This window comes from Filicampus tigris, chromosome 8 (assembly GCF_054856515.1).
Source record: "Filicampus tigris isolate MCC_2025a chromosome 8, RoL_Ftig_1.0, whole genome shotgun sequence".
NCBI classification, from domain to species: domain Eukaryota; kingdom Metazoa; phylum Chordata; class Actinopteri; order Syngnathiformes; family Syngnathidae; genus Filicampus; species Filicampus tigris.
The window spans coordinates 10,650,636-10,673,641 of NC_141224.1; the positions used below are offsets into that span (position 1 = coordinate 10,650,636).

At 39.9% G+C, this 23,006-nt stretch overlaps 2 protein-coding genes across 6 annotated transcripts in view; one reads left to right on the forward strand and one right to left on the reverse strand.

Annotated features, from left to right (window-relative positions):
* The window catches only part of adam22 (ADAM metallopeptidase domain 22), a 62,868-nt gene that overhangs the window by 18,200 nt on the left and 21,662 nt on the right, over positions 1-23,006 (reverse strand). For all 3 annotated transcript variants that reach the window (XM_086038574.1, XM_086038572.1, XM_086038573.1), the window contains exons 5-14: positions 21,844-21,926; positions 17,960-18,026; positions 5,522-5,582; positions 5,372-5,448; positions 5,050-5,124; positions 3,576-3,647; positions 2,595-2,761; positions 1,933-2,017; positions 1,712-1,802; positions 1,542-1,593 (exon numbers count right to left, since the gene is read on the reverse strand). In XM_086038574.1, the coding sequence (XP_085894700.1) occupies positions 1,542-1,593; positions 1,712-1,802; positions 1,933-2,017; positions 2,595-2,761; positions 3,576-3,647; positions 5,050-5,124; positions 5,372-5,448; positions 5,522-5,582; positions 17,960-18,026; positions 21,844-21,926 (830 nt within the window). The remainder of the gene's footprint in view (positions 1-1,541; positions 1,594-1,711; positions 1,803-1,932; positions 2,018-2,594; positions 2,762-3,575; positions 3,648-5,049; positions 5,125-5,371; positions 5,449-5,521; positions 5,583-17,959; positions 18,027-21,843; positions 21,927-23,006) is intronic.
* On the forward strand, positions 7,983-14,190 carry cldn12 (claudin 12). Of its 3 annotated transcripts, none has more exons than XM_086038586.1 (4): positions 7,983-8,186; positions 9,343-9,582; positions 11,142-11,938; positions 13,615-14,190. In XM_086038586.1, the coding sequence occupies exons 2-4, from the start codon at positions 9,364-9,366 to the stop codon at positions 13,628-13,630; spliced, it is 1,032 nt and encodes a 343-aa protein (XP_085894712.1). In that variant the 5' UTR covers positions 7,983-8,186; positions 9,343-9,363; the 3' UTR covers positions 13,631-14,190. The 3 variants fall into 3 exon arrangements, with proteins under 3 accessions (XP_085894712.1, XP_085894711.1, XP_085894713.1); XM_086038585.1 differs by having other exon boundaries at positions 7,984-8,186; positions 9,322-9,582; XM_086038587.1 differs by having other exon boundaries at positions 7,985-8,186; positions 9,322-9,582; positions 11,142-14,190.

A 23,006-nucleotide genomic window follows, 5' to 3' on the forward strand; every position in this document is an offset into this window, starting at 1 on the left:
GAAATGGGAAAGGGATGAAAAGACCAACGTGAAGTTACCTAAAGTACAGTATTTCCACAGGTAGTGGCTGAAATGGCGAGGAGCAAATTAGAGGGGGGATATTAAACGATATGGTCAATATGTGGTAGTGCCTTGAGATCTGAGTGACCTGATTTCTGTTTTCTTTAGATACAAGCTGTCATTTTGCCAATTTTTTGCATAGACTTGCAGGCTAAAATGTTTGTGTATTTTAGCGTAAGTGCCGCTACAATAATTATTTTTCTTTCTCTACCCATCTGTGCGGCGTACTGATAACGAAGCAACAGACCGGTGGTTGGGAACCACTACTATAAGCAACAGCTAGATGAACACAAATGGTGGAGCAACTCATGTACACAGAAAATCTAACAATACTCACAGGCATAGCTTCTTTATCCTCTGCAAAGAACAACCACTATAACTGTCACTAGTAAGGAGCTGTGACTGTCTCCATGTATATCTGTATGGAGCCGCATAATGTCCATAATGTAGCAAAAACGGTTCACTTTTTGACATAATATTTAATTACATCATTACTGTTATTTTCTCACAAAGTACAATATTATAGAGTGCTCAGTGACTAATTGGTCGCATGGCGTCTATTATAGGGACAGCCACTATTTGAGGAAATACAGAAAACAAATAAAAACTAAGCTGACTGGCCACCGACTTCAGCCATAGAAGAAGACATATACAGTCAGGCCACAACATTAGGTACACCTACACAAGCTAATGAGATCCAGTACAAATGTTGTATTAAAAATCCTGCCCTTAGAAGACAATAATGATCAGTTTTGATTGACACTGCTAGAGAGGTATTCATGAAACAATACTGTTCATCTTTAGAAAGGTGTTTTGTAATATGATGCGGTTCTACGCGACGCAATAAGCGTGTTGTTGACTGAATACCTTTGTGACAGCATCATTCACAACTCTCATGTTTTGTAGGCTGAGTGTTTGTATTGCATCTCAAATAACATTCGGTATCCCTAATGAAGTGTCCACTTGATGTAGAATAGAATAACATAGATGAGAGTTATTGTTCAATAAGATGACGCCAAATACAGTCGGTACAGACTAGAGGCACATCAGACTGTATTTGTTCACATCATTTGAACAAACAGAGACGTTTGGTTGTGATGGCTGACAACCATTCTGCCAAGGCTGTGGTTCAGAAGAGCATAAGCAATGTTCTAGCCAGGCTTCTGCTCACCTGCTGTCCCATTTGGGATAGAGGGAAAGCGCAAGAAGTATTTAAGAGGGGGTATTGAGGTCAACGCACAACACAGAATCGCTATGACACACATGTTTTGTTTACGGTAGCATTATGAAAGAATACTCAACAATGCGTCATTAAGTACTACACGAACAAGCTGCTGGGCTACAAAGAATAGTCCTGCGCTGACACCTACTGGTGGGTTCTGTAATTGCAGCAACGCTGCTGTATGCTATGACTAGCTACCATTAGATATTATGGTGTTTAGGGACTTTCAGTTAGTGTCTTCATGAACATTTTTACTTACCCAACATCATCCATGATGCAGCCTGACCAACGATCATCACATTTGCACTCTCCTGTAGAAAAGCGCACACACACACAATGACAATGAGAAGTAGTACCGCCATCAGAAGTCACATGTTCAATCATTAAAATGACCAACGTTATAATGCGATTTTAATTAAGACAATGTACCATTAAGGATCCTCTTCTTATCAGAGAAAATGCCGATGTTCTGCCCAAGGGACTGAGCCAGCGTTATGGCCATCTCACCTGTTTTCCCATACTGATGAAGGGAGAAAAATGGACAACAACTATGAAAAATATTGGTTTAGTCTGACATGAGAAATTCAGCGCTTACTACAGAGCGCTGAGAATTTAGAAACGCAATGAGATGCACTTAGGTCAAAGGTTACCTCATTGACACCGCCCCCTTTGGTGAGGGAGCAAACTCCACCCATGTAGGAAGCGCCGCCCCAGCTGCTGTGAAAACGGTTCCCTCTGATAATTGAAACGTTGAATAAAAAACACAGAACGTCACTAAAAAAATAAGCATATACAAGGGTATACATTCAATTTTGAGTCTATCAAAAAGTACAAAAAGTACATTGTAGGAAAATAACCTATGTTGGGGGTTACCTGTACAAAAAAACTTGAAAAATGTGTTCATATAAGAGTTTGTGACTAAAATAATTATCCCAAAGCCCAGCCTATTAATTATGTCAAAATATGTTGTTTTCTGTTATACTAATGACTACTACAAGTACACTAATACTAGTTGTGTCCGGTGCGCCACAACAGTGATCAAATCTATTGCTGTGGTGGGTAGAAACAAGCATAAAAACTGGAACTTACAGTACATTAACTTCAAAATTGACATCTCCCATATGAATCACATCACAATGTAAATATAGCCAATAAACCTTGTTTCAGAATTTCCTTTTTACAAAAAGTACTCATAGGAAGCATAACTTGTAAGGAACCGGCATATTTTGGGGTTACATAAAAAAGCTTTATAAAACAGTGCACATTTAAAAATTTTTTTACAAACTGTCTATTTGATAATATCGGATCTCACGAGAAGAGGTGCACGGAGTCACATCGCTCCTTGATGAAATCTTTGCGGTACTTCATGAACTCCCTCAAGGTCACCATGGGGTCGTCGTCAATGTTGAATTTGTTATCAGTGGACCACGTTTCCATGGCGACTAGCACGATGCGTGTATTAAGCTGTTCCTTGAAAATCTGAGGATATCAAAGGAGATGATTATGAAAAAAATGAGGGTGCATTTTAAAGGAGGTTTGCTATTCAAGTTTTGCCCTGGAGGACCTTAAGCGAAAGCAGGATATGGCAGCTTGAAAACACTTGCTCTTATTCGTAACATAAACGATGGTAAAATGATTCAAAGAATGCAAGATGCTGAGAGGAATGAACATTTAGATCAGAAATAGGGATTTTTTTTCCCCATTAGGGGTCATTTTAGTCTACTAAAGCCCCCGAGGGCCAAAATGTGATGATGCATGACGATGACTTTTTATAACGGTTCAGCTGAGGTTTCCTTTGTTTTGAAGAACTGCATTGTAGGCCAGTGCAAATTCTTGCGTCTCTAACTTACTGTCTCTAAGTTCATTGCTGCAGTTTTATAAGTTGTCGCTTAAAGGAAAAGCTGCAATTGTAGCTGCGGAAAGAAATCCAACTCTCATATAGAAATCAATGGGAACTTTCCGAAGACGATGTGCTTCACATGGTCTTTTTCAAGGGCGAGACAAAAAAGCTCGACCTTTTCCGCCTGAGCTTCACGAGGCGATCGGCTTACAGCCGTGACCCAGCGGCCGGTCGCATTTCCATAGCGAAGCATATGAACGAATGATACAACAGTGACATTCACGCTTCGGTAGCCTCCTCGAGCGGAGGACTCATGAGTGGCTGATTTCTGGCTGTTTAAAATGAAGAGAGTGGAGTTGTTTAAATGAGGAATCAGTGCGATGCGTGCTCAGCGCCGATGGCAGGAAGCGCTTGTGGCGAGCTGGCCGAGAAAAGGATCAATACAATTCTTACCATGTCAGCCATATTGACCACTGACTTAGCATAGTTATTGGCCTGGCCAACGGTGAGGCGATGCTTCTTGTACTGGAAAGGGACAACGAGAAGAAACACATGAGTGGAAAACATCATCTTGATTTTAAAAAGATTTAAAGGTAAATGTATTACATAATCAGCAGTTGGCTATTTTTTTTCAATTGGAAATGACTTTTAAATAGGGCTGAATTATTAATCAAATTCACATCAACATTGCAATGTAGTAGAATACGATTTTCAAATCAGAGTCTGTCAGAATGCTTTACTTTTTTATACGGTACATATTTTATTCAATTATTCAAGCTGTGTCGATGAGTTCAGAGCTTAAAGGGGAAAGTCAATTCAAATATATTGTTTTCAAGAATATTTTCTATGCAGGCTCACTCGTTGAAACAAGGCATTCTTATAAATATTGTGTTTGTGGAATAATAGTGAATCTACCCATTTTTAGCGCTGTGCGGGGGCGGCCATTTTGTCATTTCTGTCGACTGAAAATGACATAACAGTTGCTCAGGGCTCAGATTACGACCAATTACAGATCACCTGTTTTCTGAAGTTGAGCCATTATTGGTTGTTATCTGAGCCCTGAGTGGTTGTGATGTCATTTTCAGTGGACAGAAGTGACAAAGTGTCCGCCCCCTGAGATGGCTAAAAATGAAAAAATATGTTTTGGGTTGACTTTCTTTTTAAGAAATGTAGTCCAAAAGTTTACATAATTGCTTAATGAAACATGAAAAGTTGAACACACAGATTTGTTTGAATTATTGTTGTAATCTGATCCGTGATTTACTGATTTATGTTAACGCCGCACTTGTTTGGTAGAATTTTGTCAAGTTGTCGTAGAGAACGCTTAAAAGACTGCAAATCAAAGTATTGAATAAATTGATAACAACTTCATTTGATGTAGCTAAATAAACTGTCTTTCATATTAATTCATGTTTCATTTGTCTTTATTTTAGCGTAAGCCTAACCTATAAGACCAAAACAATTACCGGTATGTAAAGTGTTTATTGTAATTTAGATAAATTCATGGCTTGTGTCTTTTTTAAAAATACCTGGGAAGAAAAAATAATCGTATATTACATTGCAATTGCAATATTGAGGAGAAAAATATTGGAATTACATTCATTTTCAAAACCTTTTCAACTCTACTTGTATGCCTGTTAAGAATGTTAGAATGTTAATTATAGCATTATGTGCTGAGTTAATAAGGTTTTACGATGGTGACAGTTTGAGGCCCCAAACAAATTAATCCGCTTTCCATTATTTCCTATGGGCAAAATTGCCATGAAATTATAACAACTTTGAAGTAAGCCATTATCATGAAAGAGCTTGTGTTAGACTTTCCACCGTGTGCGTTGTCACTCAACAGTGATGTTTGCTTGTGAGAAAACAAATCTAAAGTGAGCTACAATCAGAACCCAATCAAGCATGTACAGTCGATGTGACTTACCATTAAATGGTCATTGATCACCATCAACTCGATGTATTTGATCTCATCTTCCACACTTCGTGGCGTGTGTGGAGCCTGAAAACAAAATGTCATGTGCTACATGAAGTTTGCCTCCCGACAAAAAAAAACAGATAAGAGCAGCTCTCAGGGCATCTGAGAAATGATGATGACGATGACGCACGATGTAGATATTTCATGGATAGGAAGAGGAGCAATCTGAAGGGCTGCTGAGTATGATGAAACTGTTCTCGTTTTAGTTTTGCGAAAAAAAACAACACATAAGAGGGACGCTGACAAATTAGCTAAATTAGTTTGTTCATACCTGTCTCTTCTTTCTCCTGTGAACAACTCTTGAGCCAGGAAATGGGGGACTGGGCAAGGGCGACTTGGGAAGGTTACCTAAAGGAGGTTATTGTTACCAGGGGTTACATTTAAAATCAATTACTAATTTATTGACCACGCTCAATCTTACCACTGAGGAGGTCATGAAGTCCATCTGGTCCTCCTGACTTGTATATCAAGTGCACAGCATTCTGAAGGACGGAAAATCAGAACACTTATTGATAGTACTGTCATTCCAAATCAATCCGTACATCCATGAGCCAGGGCCTATCCAAGCTAACTGGCCATAGCATAAATTCAAACCCCAAACCTCAGAACTATGAGGCAGACGTGCTAACCACTAGGACACCTTGCTGTCATGTTTTATCTTCTCAGTGGACTCACTTCACCTTTGCCAAAACAAAAGAAAAGACTCGGAATTGCAAGCATGAAGAGGAACAGACTGGAAATAGCACGTTTAATGACAACCATAAACTGGTTTAGAGCCAAGGTGAACATTTACTGGCTTTTTAAGTACTGTTTTTACAGGACTCTCCTGGCCTTGAATCAATTTAACAACTTAAAATTGAGTCAATTAGTTGGAAGATAGAACTTTGTTTATCACAAGTCCGTATCTGTATTGTCTGTGAATAAACAGTTTTATTGACTTCCATTGGAATGAAATTTTAGGCATCTTTTAGGCATCAAATGAATGCCTGGACTTTATACATGAAACGTGGATGTGAATCAATAGGTAATATTAACAACATTAGTAACATAAAACGTTGAACATTTAAATGGAAATAGCACATGGTAATATAAATATGTAGTTGACAATACTAAAATATAGTTGGATGGGTTGGAGTAATAATTGAAAACCATCACGGTTAGCTCATTAACTGCCAGACATTTCCAGACCCTCTTTTACCCTAATGTTTGAAAAAAATGGCAGGAAATAAAAGCACATACACTAAAATAAATGAATGTTATATTATGTGAATTTCTATTGTGGAGATGAATTGATAAGTAAGTCAGAATGCATCATAGTCTTTCACAAACCTACGTTATGCAGTCGTACAATCACAATTACAGTACATATTTGTGTGGAAAACACTTCTTGGCCATAAATGCAGTGTCTGTCTATCTATCTATCCATGCATCCATCCAGACCTCCATCCAACCATCCGTGACGATATGGTAAATACCAGGATGAGGAGAGAAAGGCGAGTCAATGCCCCTTTACTCTCCACAATCACAGCAAAACTGACAGTTTTCACATGAAATATTCAGCCACTCCCTTTCAACCCTTTCATGTACATCAGACACTTCCTTTGAACCCCAAAATATGTATAACTCCCTCCCCTCCCTTAAAGGTACAGGTCCCTGGTGAATGTCTCTCCCGTGGTGAGTCACCACATATCTATCTATCTATCTCACCCATTTGTTCATCATAAGAAACCAGCAGAGATGGCAGACGTACTCACACTCTTTCAGTAAAAGTAGTTAAACTCTGTTAATCAAGTAAAAGTAAAAAAGTTAACTCTAAAATGTATCAGTACTGAAGTACTAAAGTAAAAATGTGGTCTTTACTGTTAATTTGATACAACACCCCTTTTGATAACTTGGCACAACTACAAAAAAGAAGTCTCTGCACACAAAATAGTTCCCTTCTTATTAACTTGCCTATGAGGAAACAATTCCTTGGACATGCTATCAAAAAAATGTGCCCCCATAACTTTGCTTTGCACATAATGTTGCGAACTGTACAAGTTATCTTAAGATAACAACAGACACAATACAACTGTATGTGCTTTTTAAGCTCGGACAAATAATATTTGAATACCAGAGGCTGGTGTCTTTTACAATACAATACATTTTTATTTATATAGCGCATTTCATAACAGCTAAAGCTTTAACAAAGCACTTTCCATACAAACAATAAAAAGGCCATAATACAACAAAGTGGATAAAAAAATAAATAATTAACATAAAGTCTGGAACAAAACTCTACAACACAATGAATCATTCTGGAAAAAGACAACATCAAATAATTACTTTAATAAGGCCATGAGTGGGGAATATCTTGCGTTTCCGACTGTTGCATCTTCATTGTTAATGTGCCCTGGTTCATATTTTCCCACGCCACTCTTGTCCCTGTTTTTTCCTTTAAATAAATCCCCAAGATTTTACTGTGCCATTCAGTGAAGATTAAAACCACGGTTGACTTTATCTCTTTCTGTTTACACATTTTTATATTGATTTGTCAATCCTGACGGTTGAAAAGATGAGAAGTAGAAAGTATAGCACATAAATCTGTTTTCAAACAGGGAGTAAAAGTAAAAAGTAAAAAAAAAAAAAAAGAAAATAGTGAAGTAAAGAACAGACACTGTACTTTAGTATTAATAGTTAATCTGCCAGCTAACAGACACTAATCCTACTAATCAAAATGTCATAATGACAGTGCTGTATATATTTGTATGAAAATATTTCTATTCCATGAATGAAAAACATCCAAAAGGAAAAAATAAATACGGCGACAACTGAGCTTGCCTTCATGCATGAAACCTGATGACGTATCACGTTGCGGACCCCATTTATTAGTTGTCATTTACTTGTCATGCGCCTGCGAGACAACAATGTGGAGAAACTCCACCCTATAAACTAACCGACATCCTGTTTACGCCTCCAATGCTAATGCTAGCAACTATACTTAAATCGCACTCTCTGATCTGCTTTGTTGTTTGGAAGAAAAAAAAGAGCTGATGTGACATGCCTCAACCTTGGACGTAAACACCACCAGACTCCTGGTAAACAAGGTACGAGCCGAGTTGTTCTGACGCGACTTACGATCGATCGCCACCGTGTCTAGCGTCAGAGATCTTAAAAAGAGTTGAGGACTCAACAGGTTGCAGCGGGGCTAACCTGTTAGCAAACGGACGGACGCCTAAATCACTGTTAGCAAACGGACGGACGCCTAAATCACTGTTAGCAAACGGACGGACGCCTAAATCATATTCCACATAGGGAAGTTAACCCTTTAAAATGAGGTCACTTTATTCAGTCATTCCGTTTGCTACACAATTTAATGCCGTTTGAATATAACTGCGCCGCGCAAAGTGAATGTTACATGTCGACCTAGTAAACTCAGTTTACTTTCAATATCTGCTGCTAGAAACAAAAAAGCTATCAAAACTTCGAAATTGTGCTTCCATTTCAGTGTCTTCGATGTTTTTTAATTTTTAAGTAGATGAGGTATATACAAAGCCTTACTGTATGTAAAAATGTTTTTTAATTAATTTTCTTTTTTCCAATTTAAATTTACATATAATTAACCAATTGCTTGATAACAATATTTTTTAGAACTCACAAGGGAAGGTACCACTGTATTTTTTTTGGAACTGACATTCAACCAATAAACCTCTTATTTAGTAAGTTAAATAAATCAAAATATATATTTTGATAAAAAGATTTTATGAAAAAATAGGTACATTTTATGCAACAAATAATACAGGCCCAGGCCATACTTTATCTAGAAGATGAAAAGCAAGTTAAAACTCTCACCATTGCTGTAAAAGTAAAATCACTGACATGGTTGTAAGTGTATTCGATTGTGTTTTGTTCAGTTGGTCCTGGTGCACTTTCCCAGCAGCCTCCACCGCAGAGTCCTTGTTACTGTTTGCTAATGAAATGAGAGCATTGTCTCGGGGGCGGTTGATATTAGGTCAACTACACTGCAATGAACGGGAATACAAGGAGGGAGCACGAAGTTAGGTCAATCTGTGGCTTACTTCATTAGGGGGTTATTTTCCCATCAGGTGATGTAGGGCAAGGCAATGACTTGATTTGATAAATTAATTCAACGACCACTATTGAGTATTTTTTAAAAGTGATTTGAATTCCCACAATTAAATTAAGAACAGGAGCAGAATCATAATTGTAGTTCTTCAACAGGCACTGCTTACTTGGCTGTAGCACATCTGAAGACCAACCACAATGTCGTGCCGGGACATCCACGCCACCAACGCCTTCGCTTTCATCATCGCCTTTGTGTCTGTGGCCGGCTTGGCCGTGGCGGCGTTAGTCCCTCAGTGGCGCATAACCCGACTGGTCACCTTCAATCGCAACGCTAAGAACATCAGCGTATACGACGGGCTGTGGACCAAGTGTGTCAAGCAGGACGGCTATTCGGGATGTTACTACTTTGATGCAGAGGTATGTCTGTCGGATCCTGTACGTAGCATCTTTACACAATGTTAAAATTAGGGATGGGTGTATACCGATACCAGGTAGCAGTACCGGGACGATACTGACCTTGGTTTACTCATGGAGGCTGACCAGCCACCAATACGGAGGGCAAAAAAAAAAATTGACATAAAGTCCTCCCCGGCTGTAGTTGGCGCTATACTGCGGCAGTCTGACAAATCTGCGAATTGTCTGCATCAGAAATAAAGTTTTTGTTCACAATGTTTTGTCAGTGTTAAATGAAATTGTATATATCAAAAGTACTAGAGGGATCGGTGAGTAAATACTACGGGTGTAACGGTACGCTAAATCACATTTCGGTTCGGTTTCTTGGAAACTTCGGTTCGGTATATTTTTGGTACAAAAAAACTGAGGTTTTTTTTTTACATGTTTATTTCGAAAAGATAACAAATTTAGTTGTTTTTTTTCTAAATTCTAAATGGTTCGCTTTAGAACCATTCGGGTGACATTCTAAGAAATTACACCAAAATAAAAAATACACTAACAATAAAGGTCTCCTAATTTAGTAAATTATTAAGACGCTGAAATCTTTAAACACTCAGCAGCAGCTCTGGCTTGTTTGCGTATGCCATTATAATGCCATTTATCAATCCATTTATGATTTATAACGGCTTCTGGCGTCTTGGCTCCGCTTTAGTGCCGCCGCCCTCCTCTCCCGCGTGCAAGTCAATAGCGCCCGTGCGTAAGCTCGCACTAAGTGGACCAAACCGAACGCAAGTGGACCAAACCGAACATGCCATACCGAAACATATTAATACACCCACGTGTACTGTTACACCCCTAGTAAATACTCATACTGGTATAGGTCTGTTAAAAAAAAAAAAAAAAGGTAAATAAAATAAAATGTAGAATATTTTGTACAGAAAACGTGTACCATGCTATGTTTGAATAAATCAATAAATAAATGTTAGCATTCTTTTTCAAATTTAAATCTTCTTAGTAAGTCGCAGTGTCCCATCGCTGTTGATTGCACAACGTGTCTTTCGTCTTGCTCCCTGCCTCCTCCATACGTAACTGCTCACCCCTCCCCTCCCTGCTTGACAAGGAGGAGGCGGGCAAAACGTGAATTGGAGGCAATTTACTTAAAAAAGCTGGCTCGTTCACGCAACTCTGGAAAGCAGCGAATCAAATTGTACACTGCTTCGAAGTCCCTTCAAAAAAAGTAAAATTAGCTCATTACAGGTGATAGCCAGTATTAGCGGTTATTGAAACCCTGACTTTTTAAAACCATGGTAAACCGTCAAACTGGTAATCGGCTATGGCTAGTGTCAAGTAAATTTAGTAAACAACAGCATTAGCATGACGAATCACTCAGCCAGACCGAGAATATTTTTTGTGTGTTTTTAGTGTTTGGTTCACTTTTGACAAGTAGCTTAAAGTTTATAATTTTTTTTTTTTTTTTAAAGTAGCTCCATTTGTTGCCAGGTGCATTTTGGTTGGGAAAGTTGCTAGGTCGTAAATCCAGCAACCAAAGTGCTCATTTGGCATCCATGGTCTCATGTTTGCAGTGGTACTCCAAAGTGGACCAGCTGGACCTGAGGCTGCTGCAGTTCTGCTTGCCGGCGGCGCTGGCCTTCGGCTCACTGGCTTTGCTGCTGTGCATGGCCGGCATGTGTAAAACCTGCTGCTGCTCTGACAAACCCGAACCGGACATCAAAAGCATCCGCTTCTTGGTGAACAGCGCTGGCTGTCACCTGGTGGCGGGCGCGTTTCTCTTCCTGGGCGGCGCCGTCGCCATCGCGCCCTCCGTTTGGTTCCTGTTCGGCACCAAGGAGCTCAACAAGAGATACGACAATATTTTCGCGGACGGCTTTGCTCCCTACGTGTCCATCGGCTGCTCCGGGGGGCTGATGCTGGCCGCCCTGCTCATGTTCATGTGGTACTGCATGTGTAAGAAGTTGCCCTCGCCCTTCTGGTTGCCCCTTTCCTCTATGCCCTCCTCCGCGTCCACCCAGCCGCTCACGGCCAACGGATACCCGCCATCGCCCGTTTACGCTCCGCAAGCCATGCCGCCTCAGGCCTATCCTCCCACGGTGATCGACACGCAGCAGTACGCAGCGGGCTACGTTCAAAGCGTGGCTGCCCCTGCGCCGGCGCAAGTGTACATGTCTCAGATTTCAGCTCCTGATGGTTACGGCTCAGAGGCGGGAGGGACCCAGGCCTACAGCTACGCGCCTTCTCATAGCTACGCGCCATCTCAGGTCTACGCCCCCTCACAGAGTTACGCACCCAGCTACGCCGGCCGCCGCTACTCCACTCGCTCAAGGATGTCTGCCATTGAGATTGACATTCCCGTGGTGACACAGTAAGAAACGTCCTTGCAGATCACGTTCATATTACTTTTGAGTGGTTCCCTTCAAATTAATATTATTACTCTCTAAGAGGCGGATTAAATTGCTGATCACTGAAATGGGCGCTTCTGGAGAGGTCTGGACTTATTTTATGATATGAAGGAAAATTAACAAAGAGTCGCAGGGCACACGGTTGTGTGTCGTAGAACTAGGGCTGAACAATTTTGACAAATAATCTATCTGCGATTTTTTTTTTTTTTTCCCCCCCTCAATATTACAATCGCGTTTTGATATGCGATTTTTTTTTTCAAGTTCCTCTTTCAATACAAGCAATAAATCTGTATTACAATTATCATCTTTACCATGAATTAAGATGAAAGGCAATTTATCTACTTCAGTTAGTGTTGTTAACTTGCGAAACACTGACTTGCAATCTTTTAAGCATGCACGACCGCGTCACAAAATTCTAGCAAACCATAAATCACATTACAACAATAATGCAAATACGTCTGGCTTTATTACTCCAACTGTTCATGTTTCACAAAACAATATTTAAATGTCTACTGGCATATTTGAGCACTGAACCTAGACAATACATATTTATATACACACTAAAGCCTACCATCCAAAACGAAACAAATAGATTTTTTTTACCCAAATGGCAACCCTTTGACATTTGAAAATTGTGTTCTAATACATTGCGATGTCAATTTAAATTCGATTAATTGTTCAGCCCAGTTATGCCAAAATGCATTCCCAACTTTTATCCATGAATACTATACTGGATGCCAGCTGCCAACTATATATTGGTTTCCTGGTACAGTGCAACCTCAATAGTCAGACACCCCAAAAGTGCTACAATTTGGAGTTCACCCCAAATTTTCCGGAAAATACAGTGGTACCTTGACTTACGAGGATTTTCAGATGGAGCATTGCAATTTTTTGCTTTGACTTTTGAGCAAAAAAAAAAAAAAAAAAAAAAGAAGCTATTCATAGTCAAACAAAAAATGGGAAAAAAAGGAATTTACACATTTACAATCACCACATTACTTTGAATGTCTGCTAGCGTAAAGTTTTACACACACAGTGCAAAATGCCGTACAAACGATGCTAACAAACGATGCAAAAATACAGAGACAACACTCAAAGGCTTATTCTCTATCGTCTGTGAAAAATGACTAATATCAGTGCAGTTTCGAAATCACTTAGTTGTGAAAGTCGTCTTTGTTCTCGTCTTTATGACTGCATTTTACGTATTATTTTACGCCCCGGTGGCCAAGGCTCGCACACAAGAAGGAATACAAGGGCTGAAACGGATTAATGGCATTTCCAATTTTTTGTAATGGGGAAAGATGATTTATGATAACGACTTTGATTTACGAGTCTGGTCACAGTACAGATTAAACTCATGAATCGAGGCACCACTGTACGCCCCAAAAGTCAAGCAAATTTTGAAATCAAACTGCCGTCAAATGTGACATCATGCAGATTTTGTGAGATTTTAGGCTTACTTGCCTTCAAATGGATGAATTACATTTCTTTTTCTCTATCTTGGAACTGGCAGTGGCCGAGTATTGAGGCAACTCTGCAAACAAATTAATGTTTCCTTTTAACTCTGTCATCTGTCTTATTTTTTTAACACTTGTATAACAAGAATGTTAAAAGTAATGTTACCTAAAAAATTCCACAGAATGGATGGCGTTTGACCTCGGAGGTTCCATAATTTGTCATGATTCCATGGAACAGACATTCATTTCCCTCCCCTTTGGAAGCCTTGACACTGGATGCCAATGTTGTGCTGTTACATTGAATGTTGCAAATTCACAGATTGACTTCGTGATGAAGGCGCTCGTCATCAATACAAAAAAGAAAGACTACGAAATTTGTCTTTTGTGTAAACATGAGCCGCTGTTCATGTGATGTTGAAGAGCAATGCACTAATACTAGTACTAATGTTGAGTAATTTACTGTGCCAGTTTACAACACTTTTGTTTTTCTGTAATGTTTTACTTACTGTGTGAATGCTAACCCGAACGTCCAAATGTGCAGAATGATGCTGTACGGAAGTAGATGTTCGACTTAAAATGTGGCAGCAGTAGAGCTTCATGAAGTTTCAAACATTCCTTAACAGATTTTGTTTTTGTGTTTCTTTTTCTAGTGACAATATGAGCACATAGCATTTTATTTTGTCATACACTGAAGTCAATGAAAGGAATGTTTTTCTACACTCACTTTTTTTCCTATTAAACACAAACTGTTCTTGTGATGGTATGGTGTCCGTAACTTCATTCCACGCAGTCGAATTTGTAGAGTGAATTCTAAACTGCCGGTAGTCGTACTAACTCACTGTTAGAGACGATCGTACCCTCACTGGCCACAATATTGCCTGTGTAATCCAAAAGAGTTGAAAATGTTCATGATCTTGCAGCGGTGTAGAACTGCACTGCATCATACTGAAAGCTTATAATTTGGTTACCTTGCGGGGACAAAATATTGGAAATGCTCAATAAACTGCAGTGCGGATTACATCAATAAACTGCAGTGCGGATGACATCACCAATGTGTCAATTAAAAGTCAACAAAGCATCATCTTGAACGGCTTTCATTTGAATGCATCGGCATCCCTAATGAATTATCCAGTAGGTGTACATGTACATGACGTCCAATCAAACTTTCATGAGCAAACAATAATGAAGCCTGCTCTACGATCTGATAAGAATCAATCTCCATACACAGTCTCAAGGGAGAGCAACATCAGGCGATTTAAGATCTTACTCAAAATGCAGCTTTTAGCTCCCTGGTGTTTAGCCTCATCTTTGAAGTGAAGTGAGCATGTTAAATGAAGCAGCCGGCAGCATAAAACCCTGCAGTGTACCTCTTTGATATCACCTCATTTTAAATGTTTGCCGACTTCAGTGGCCGATGATTAATAAAGGATTTGGCAAAGAAGTGCAGCGCACGCATTAAGCGCTGACTGGCCACTGTCTTCTTCTTTGTTTTGGCCGACCACAAGCACATACGCAGCCTCCTGACTCTGTGGGGTGTGCGCAATGGATGAGGATTAAGGCTCAAAACACAGATGGCTTTTCATATGTTGTTGGGTGAGAAAGAAACAGGGGCGGGGCCCGGGTTGCCACGGGAGACGGCATCTCACTGAAGATGCAGCCTGCTGGCTGGCTGGCTCATGAATATAATGCAACGAGGTGTAACATGCTGCCTCTGTGGGCGTGAATGGACCACAGGAGACCAGCCCGCCCGCCCTCAATCTTATTATCCAATCAGCTTTAAAAAAAAAAAAAAAAAAAAAAAAAAATCCACTTGGCACTTGAAGTAAGCACCCCCTAGTCACAACCTGCCACCATCAACCCCCCCCAAAAATCCATCATCACACCAGCGCATGAAATAAATCTCCATCCCCCACATCCAGCCTGCTTTAGCCACACTCAGGTCGCCTGACATGCTTTGTCAAAAAGAGTGAATATCAATCACCGCATATTTGATAACTTTCCACTGTGGCGTTTTCAATTTTGCAAGTAATAGGGAATCAAATTGCAGTACTGTATTTCCACAAATAGTGTGACCTGGGGGGTTTATTTACTCAAGTGCAGATGGGGAAAGCCATACATTGGCGATAGGCCTTTATTCAAACACATTTTCAAAGCAATCCTGTTTAAAATTACCTTTCTCGATTCAAACAAATGGAAACGTAACCAATCTGTTCTAGGGCGCCCACCGCCCCAAAAGAAAAATAACACTCTGTGATATTGTACGCCATAAAACAAGAAAATTACAAAATTGATTAGAATGGAAAGAATTCAACCGTTTTTTCCCACTTTTTTCTGCTTCAATTCAATGGACACTGTGCTGCTCCTTCTGGTGCCTTGGCCACTTGGGGGCAGTATAGTACAGACATAGGCAAAGGCAAGGCAGCTTGATTTATATAGCACATTTCATACACAAGGTAACGCAATGTCCTTCACGTAGTTCCGAAATAACATTTAAAGGCAATATTAAAATGCAAAATACAACATTAAAGACAAAGTAATTCAAGGCATTTTAAAAGCTTAACAATTTAAGACATTTAAAAGCAAAGTAGAGAAATTAGCCTTTGGTAGTTCGTTAAGTTCACTAAATTAACTAAAAGAATGTACAACTCAACAACATGATTTTGAAAAAATTGATCTTAGAAATGTGCTAAAAGACCTTAATCATAGTTCTGGGGGGAAAAGCATAGTTTTTAACTTGGATTTTCTATTTATTAGCTTGTCTATGACGTTTTACATTGTTAGTTAGCATTAGGCTAAAGGGACTGTTGTAAGGCAATGCTTAACGGTTGTTGTAATTACACATGTAATTCTTTTAGTTTGATGCTTAGTTTGACAGTGAACCGGGAGTGGCAATATCATCCAGTCATCTAGCCATGACCCCAAAAATTGTCCAGTGTACATCAAATAGTCACTTGCAGTAAACTGAGCAAAAAAGCACTAGTATTCTAGGTTCCTCTTTCTGCCTTCCTCTCAGCAAATGTATCTTGAAAAAAAAGTGACTTGAAGGATTTTGCTAACACAGAAACTTGAACAAAAACCTCAAGTCAAAGACTATCTACCATTGTCATCACTTTGGCTACTTCAGCTGACCAGCTGCAATGTTGAGCTCAAACGTTCTCTGGGGCGCAGTTGAGCATGCATAGTTGTCAAAAATAAGAACATATGGTATTTTATGTTTGTGCATGCCAGCAGTCTCCGGCATCTTCCCTCAAAGTGTGCACTTTCACACTATGCAGCCACCCGGTGAAACACCTGGCAATGTGCACCTGCTGCTCAACTGCTGGCTAATGCGCTTTCATGGTGCGCTAGCATGTTGACGTTAGATGCTGGAAAATTCACTATATAAAACGACACCAGCAGCTTTTTGCCGACGTGCTAACGTTTCTGCCCCGGCGGCAGCGGAGGGAAAAAAAAGGGCAGATGGATTTACCATATGGCCGACACACGCCTCCTCCTGCTGTGATTTTTACTTCGACTTTAAAGCACATCACAACCGTCAAAGTTGGTGGCGCATCACCGACTCACGGCTTCCACACTTGCCAGCGATACGGAAAGTATTGTGTGACTCGAACAACATGAACAGAATGCAGCTCAGAAGCTTTTAGAGTGGGCGTGTGGAAACTAAAACAAGGCCCGAGAGGGCATCCGTGCATTTCTAAAAACAAATCCAACCTCAGAGGAACTGGTGCTCTCATTTACTAATTGACTATTTGAGTCATTGTGGTGTCAGTCCAACCCCCCCCCCAGAATCAGAATGGTGCCTCCGATCTTGTTCCATGAAACAGGAAGAAATCTGACAACTAACAAACAGATGGACAACCAACCACTAACACAACACTTCCGCAGTTCACACCTGTCACCTGTCACATATACGCTCACCACGTTTTGCATGACACGACATGCAGTACGATGTCAATCGATAGTACTTGTACAATCTAATTTTCGATGTATTTTTTTTCAAACTCACTTTCATCTCCACTTGCCTTTCCACTGTGTTCCATTTGCAGATTTTATCTTCCGACCTTGAGCGTTTTGTGGCACAGCCATTAAATCTGTCATGTGAGCTAAGTATGGATATAAGCACGAGCCCAAGTCCTTTCGCTCTTTTATCTCGTCTCCTTTTTTGCTTATTAACAGGAGAAACACATCTCCTGGACATTTTAATTAGAGCGGACACAAAGACACACACACACGCACACAATCTGAGTCTTAGGGCGTCCTGAGGCAATCTCAGATCCGTCCTCTCCTTTCGACCATAATGCCTTTAATCGTTATTATCTAATTAGCGGAAGGCTTCTTTGTAACTGAGCACATTGCTTTGTCCAGAGTTTGCTGGAAATTTGACAATGTGTGTGTGGAAATGACTTTTGTCTCGTGATCCTCTCCAGACAATAGCTGACCCCTGTTCCAATCCCGTAATCCCATTCAATCCCCTATCCCAGGGCCTATTATTCATCATCGTGTGTTTGAAGGGATGACAACACTTACGCGGTTACCGCCGCCCTCTCCTCCAGGTTCGATCAGATACGTGTGGTTGCCATCGAAAAACATCCCACTGAAAGAGAGTGAAGGGAGAGCATGTGTGAACACAAATAGCCTCGAATGAAAAAAAAAAAAAATGGCAGTAAAAGCCCACTAGAACAGATGAACCTTATTTGGAATGAATCAGAAGCACTTAAAATGGTGGCAGGTGTGTACTGGCTCCTATTCAAGATTCCCATTCAGTTTGAATGGTTCTTTTTAAACACAGCCACATCCCATTTATTGTATAAGAGGCTGTGCACACTTGTGCAACTACATTATCTCAGTTTTACATTTTCACTTCTCCGATCGAAAAGATTCATTTTTTTCCAGTTGAGTTGTGTACATGTTCACGTCACAATGCTCGTGGAAAAAGTTCTGAAACGATTGATATTGGTGGCTATTTTCTTTCTATCAATATAACACAAAAACGTTTGAATGGGGGTGTGTAGACTTTTTGTATCACGCGTGCGTTGTATGCGACCTTCTGAGTCATTGAAATCCAACGCTTGACCGTCCTCCAATAACTGACGTACGTTATGTGGTATCAAACGCACGTGTAGACGCACGTCACAGAAACGAGCACTCCTTTTAATAAGTCATAGATCAATTTCTCATGGAGCAGCAGTGTGAAGGTCTTTGTCCACGTAAGGCCAAGAGCACCTGAAGCGACCGCGCCATGTCCGTTAATTAACTTTATCAGAAGCTTTTAGGAAATTGGCTGCGTCAGGAAGGGTGAACTCGTGCTCACGATTTGTCTCTTTTTCTCCTGCCTTTTAATCCTCAATGTGTAGAAAAAATAATTAAAAACGATCTAGTATTTAGTTAGCTATCCATGTGAAAATTCACTCAGCCTTAAAGGAGCCAAGCGTCCGCAGTGACTCAAATTTTGGTGTTTCAGCATTTCGAATATTTTGCATTCCTTTCTGTAATAGAGTACTAAAAATCATTCATTGAAAGACTTTTATTGGAAATTCACTATATTCACATAAACCACTATATTCAATGCGGACACTTTCTTCCATTTTTTAATTAGGAAAAACAATGAAACTGCTTATTAGGGTATTTGTACTAGAATATCAAACATGACATCTCCAGATTAAAAGCAGCCAAATTTAAGATTTTATGACCCTTTTTAAAGTCATTGTGATCAAATTTAAGATCTCTCCATCCCCAAATGTCAGCATGAGTGAGTGATATGGGCTCAATGTATCACTATATTTTAGTACATTTTATTTTTCATATCCTATACTGACTTGTGCTATTATATTCGGAGGCACTTTTAAGACCTTTGAATGGCGTATGTCAATTTTAAGCATCAGATTTAAAGACAACGAAGGAAGGAAACTCAAATGTTATGCTTATTAAGGATCTAAAGGTCACCCAGGACAATATAGAAGCAATGGAAATCACACACATGGAAAGTGATGGAGCAAAGTTATGGAAAGACAACACTTGACTCACTGCCAAAACAACCTGGCAGTGACTGGCAGTTGTGGGACAGACTAATAAAATGAACTCCACATTTGAGCCTGTGAAACAGTATAAAAAGTAACCCAGTGACCTTGCAGACCAACTTTGACAAAATGTATGTTTGAAGAAAAAAAAAAAAAAAAGAGACTTTGAACATTCTTACCTACAATTCATGAATTTTAAGTCTTTCATTCCTTCTCAAGGCTGCTTTTGTGCATTAGATATACAGTCAACGGACAAATACGACACACGATATTCATGCACGTGTATGCGTTATACGTATTGGCATTCTGAAAACAAACTCGAGCCAACGGTGAACGATCATCTGACATGACTGCTGAAGATGGGAGCATTACCCGTCTGTGCGGTTAAGAGCTATTATTGCAGTGTAGGCTTAAGTTTCTGTTGTGCGTGTGCGCGCAAAAAACACACAGAGGGGAGAGAGCAGGATGTTTATTATGGTAAATACCTGACGCAGCTTATGGGAAGTACTCTCCCTGCAATGTCTGACAGTGCTGTGCAGCCTACGCGCGCACACACACATGCACATTTGTCTTCCTACGGAATATGCTTGAAAAAGTCAACATTGGTGTTTTAAGCTCTTAAACATCTGAGCTTTGACTCAAAACAACAGACCACCATTATCAAAGGCCACCAAATTCCTGTAGGTGATACTAGGTTGTTAGGAACAACACAAAGATGTTATTCCCCTTATTACAAGCACATGCACCTTCCATATTATTTAAACACTCTTTTGATGTTATAATAAATGTTAGATATTTTATACTTTAACTTGCTAACTGATGTAAATGGCACAGCAATTAGATTGGAATGCACAAGAAAAAAAAAAATCGAATCAAATCCAGTCTATAATTTGCTTGGGTGACAACGCCATTAAATAATGCCAATGTTATTAAAAGCCAAAGCTTAATTGGGCTTGCTCAGCATTTGCACACACCATAATTACAAGATTTTTCTTGCCTACACTGATGAGTTGACGCTCCAATAAATAGTTGCTCAAAAAGTCCTCGATGTAAAAAAAAAAAAACATGCAGGGACGAAAAGGGATGCATAAAGAGACATTCAAATGGAGTTTACATTCTATATTTGACATGCATATGGTGAGAGCACAGATCACATCATGTGAATTCTTCTGTTTAGAGATGACTCATTCAATATGAAACTGTCCAGACGCGACGACTAAACATGAATTAAAATGCAGCTTTCAAGATGAAATACCTTCACACTTGTAATGAATCACACCTTGCTTATTGATGCAAACAAGCGTTTGTTTCATATTTGTTAAAAAAAAAGTCCTTATGACTTGACGGTATACATGATAAAAATGATTTGTGAAAAATAAAATGCACCTGAGTGCGAATCCGAGTCACTTGAGTATCTGCCGGTATTGAGTCTTGATCCAATTAGTCAGCAATTCATCTGGAATTGTCTTAATCTTTTTAGAAAAGTATCTCAACTAAATATTTCAACTAAAGTCTTATTTGACAATATCATCACCAGTCCTCGTTTTTAACGACCAATCGCGGCTGACCTGTTTTCTGAATTTGAGCCGTGATTGGTCGTTGTGAGCAGTTGTGATGTCATTTTCAGTCGACAGAAGATAAAATGGCCGCCCCCAGAGATGGCTAAAAACGAGTGCATTTTTCTGCTTAATTTATGTTCCACAAACAGAAAATTAATCAGAATGCCGTGTTTCAAATAGTGGGCCTGCTGGGAACATACTCTTGAAAAAAATATGTTTGGGTTGACTTCCATTTTAAGTAGTAAAATCTACAATTTTTAGCCATCTCATTGGGCGGCCATTTTGTCACTTGTTTTTGACTGAAAATGACATCACAGTTGCTCAGTGCTCAGGTAACGGCCAATCACAGCTCACCTGTTTTCTGAAGCTCAGCCATGATTGGTCGTCACCTGAGCCCTGAGCAACTGTGATGTCATTTTCAGTCAACAACAAGTGACAAAATGGCCGCCCCATGAGATGGCTAAAAACGGCTGGATTTTGCTGCTTAACTCATATTCCACAAATGCAATATTAATCAGAATGCCGTGTTTAGACCAGTGGAGGCGGATGGAACATTTTCCGGTAAAGAAAATGGTTGATGTTTCTGTAGTATTACGACTATATCAGTTCAGTTAGAAACTGCAGGAACACAGATTTATTGCATTACATACGGCGTAGTTGCCCCTTATAAAGCGTACTCAACAGAGATGGTTTGTACTACCTGCCTGATTTAAAATGTTAAAACAAAGCAGAAGCCAGCTAAATTGAATCAGCATTGATGTCATTGCTAGATGGGAATATGACTCAGCATGCTTACTCACTAACGCACATAAACACATGTATTATATGTACTTACTGGAGTCCATGACAAGTAGAAAGTGCTGCGAAGGAGTGAGGAATGTCTCTGACTTTCCCTTGGTAGTAGCAGTGCTCTCCCCCCTGTAAACACAGGCACAGGATTACACATTTGCTGAAAGCGGAAGTCAACCCAAACATATTTTTTTCAAGAATATGTTCCCAGCAGGCCCACTAGTTGAAATACGGCATTCTGATTGATTTTGCATTTGTGGAATATGAGTTAAGCAGCAAAATGCACTCGTTTTTAGCCATCTCTGCGGGCGGCCATTTTGTCTTCTGTCGACTGAAAATGACATCACAACTGCTCACAACGACCAATCACGGCTGATCTGTTTTCTGAATCTGAGCCGTGAATGGTCGTTGTGAGCAGTTGTGATGTCATTTTCAGTCGACAGAAAACAAAATGGCCGCACCCGGGGATGGCTAAAAACCAGTGGATTAACACTTATTCCACAAACGCAATATTTATCAGAATGCTTTGTTTCAACTAGTGGGCTTACATAGACCATATTCTTGAAAAAAAAATGTTGGCGTTGACTTCCCCTTTAAATCCGAAAATGTCTCATAGCAACAAGGCCTTCTCTGCTGGCCGAAACAAAATCACAAGATTCTAAAATGTAATTGTATACGCTCCTCCCAGAACTTGCAAAAATAAACTGAGCAAGAAGTTGTTTTTACCCGTGTAAATCTTGAGCAACTCGGGCCCGAGGTGTTGCCATACCAATCTAATCAGCCCAGCACCTTGAGGATCAGTTGCGCTGGCCGATATAACCTCAACTATATTAGCAATGTGTCTGTTCCAATCCGATTTCAAATTCATCCTCACAGAACCAGAGCGCAGGCCCTGGATGATGTCAGCGTTTTTCTGTCCTCCGGTTGCTCAAAATGTAACTAGCAAAACAGCACTGGTAACTAGCATTTGATGTATTTTGTTGTTATATGGTTTTGTCATTAGGTAAATGAACTGCTCCAGATGATGTATTTGCATGGCACACTTGCGTGCTGTTATCTTACACTTTGACCTGGTCCACTACTTGTCTCAGTGTGTCATCATACTTCTCCCTCTTTACTTACAACCTCTACTGTATCTATACGTGCACCTTCTTCTGCTCCCTGCAAGTAAACGCATTCATTTTGCAAAGAAGTAAGTGTACATGGTCT

Coding starts and splice junctions, on each gene's coding strand:
- cldn12 (XM_086038586.1), top strand. CDS start 9,364: ATGTCGTGCCGGGACATCCACGCCACCAACGCCTTCGCTTTCATCATC. Junction 9,583..11,141: donor GTTACTACTTTGATGCAGAG/GTATGTCTGTCG, acceptor TCATGTTTGCAG/TGGTACTCCAAAGTGGACCA.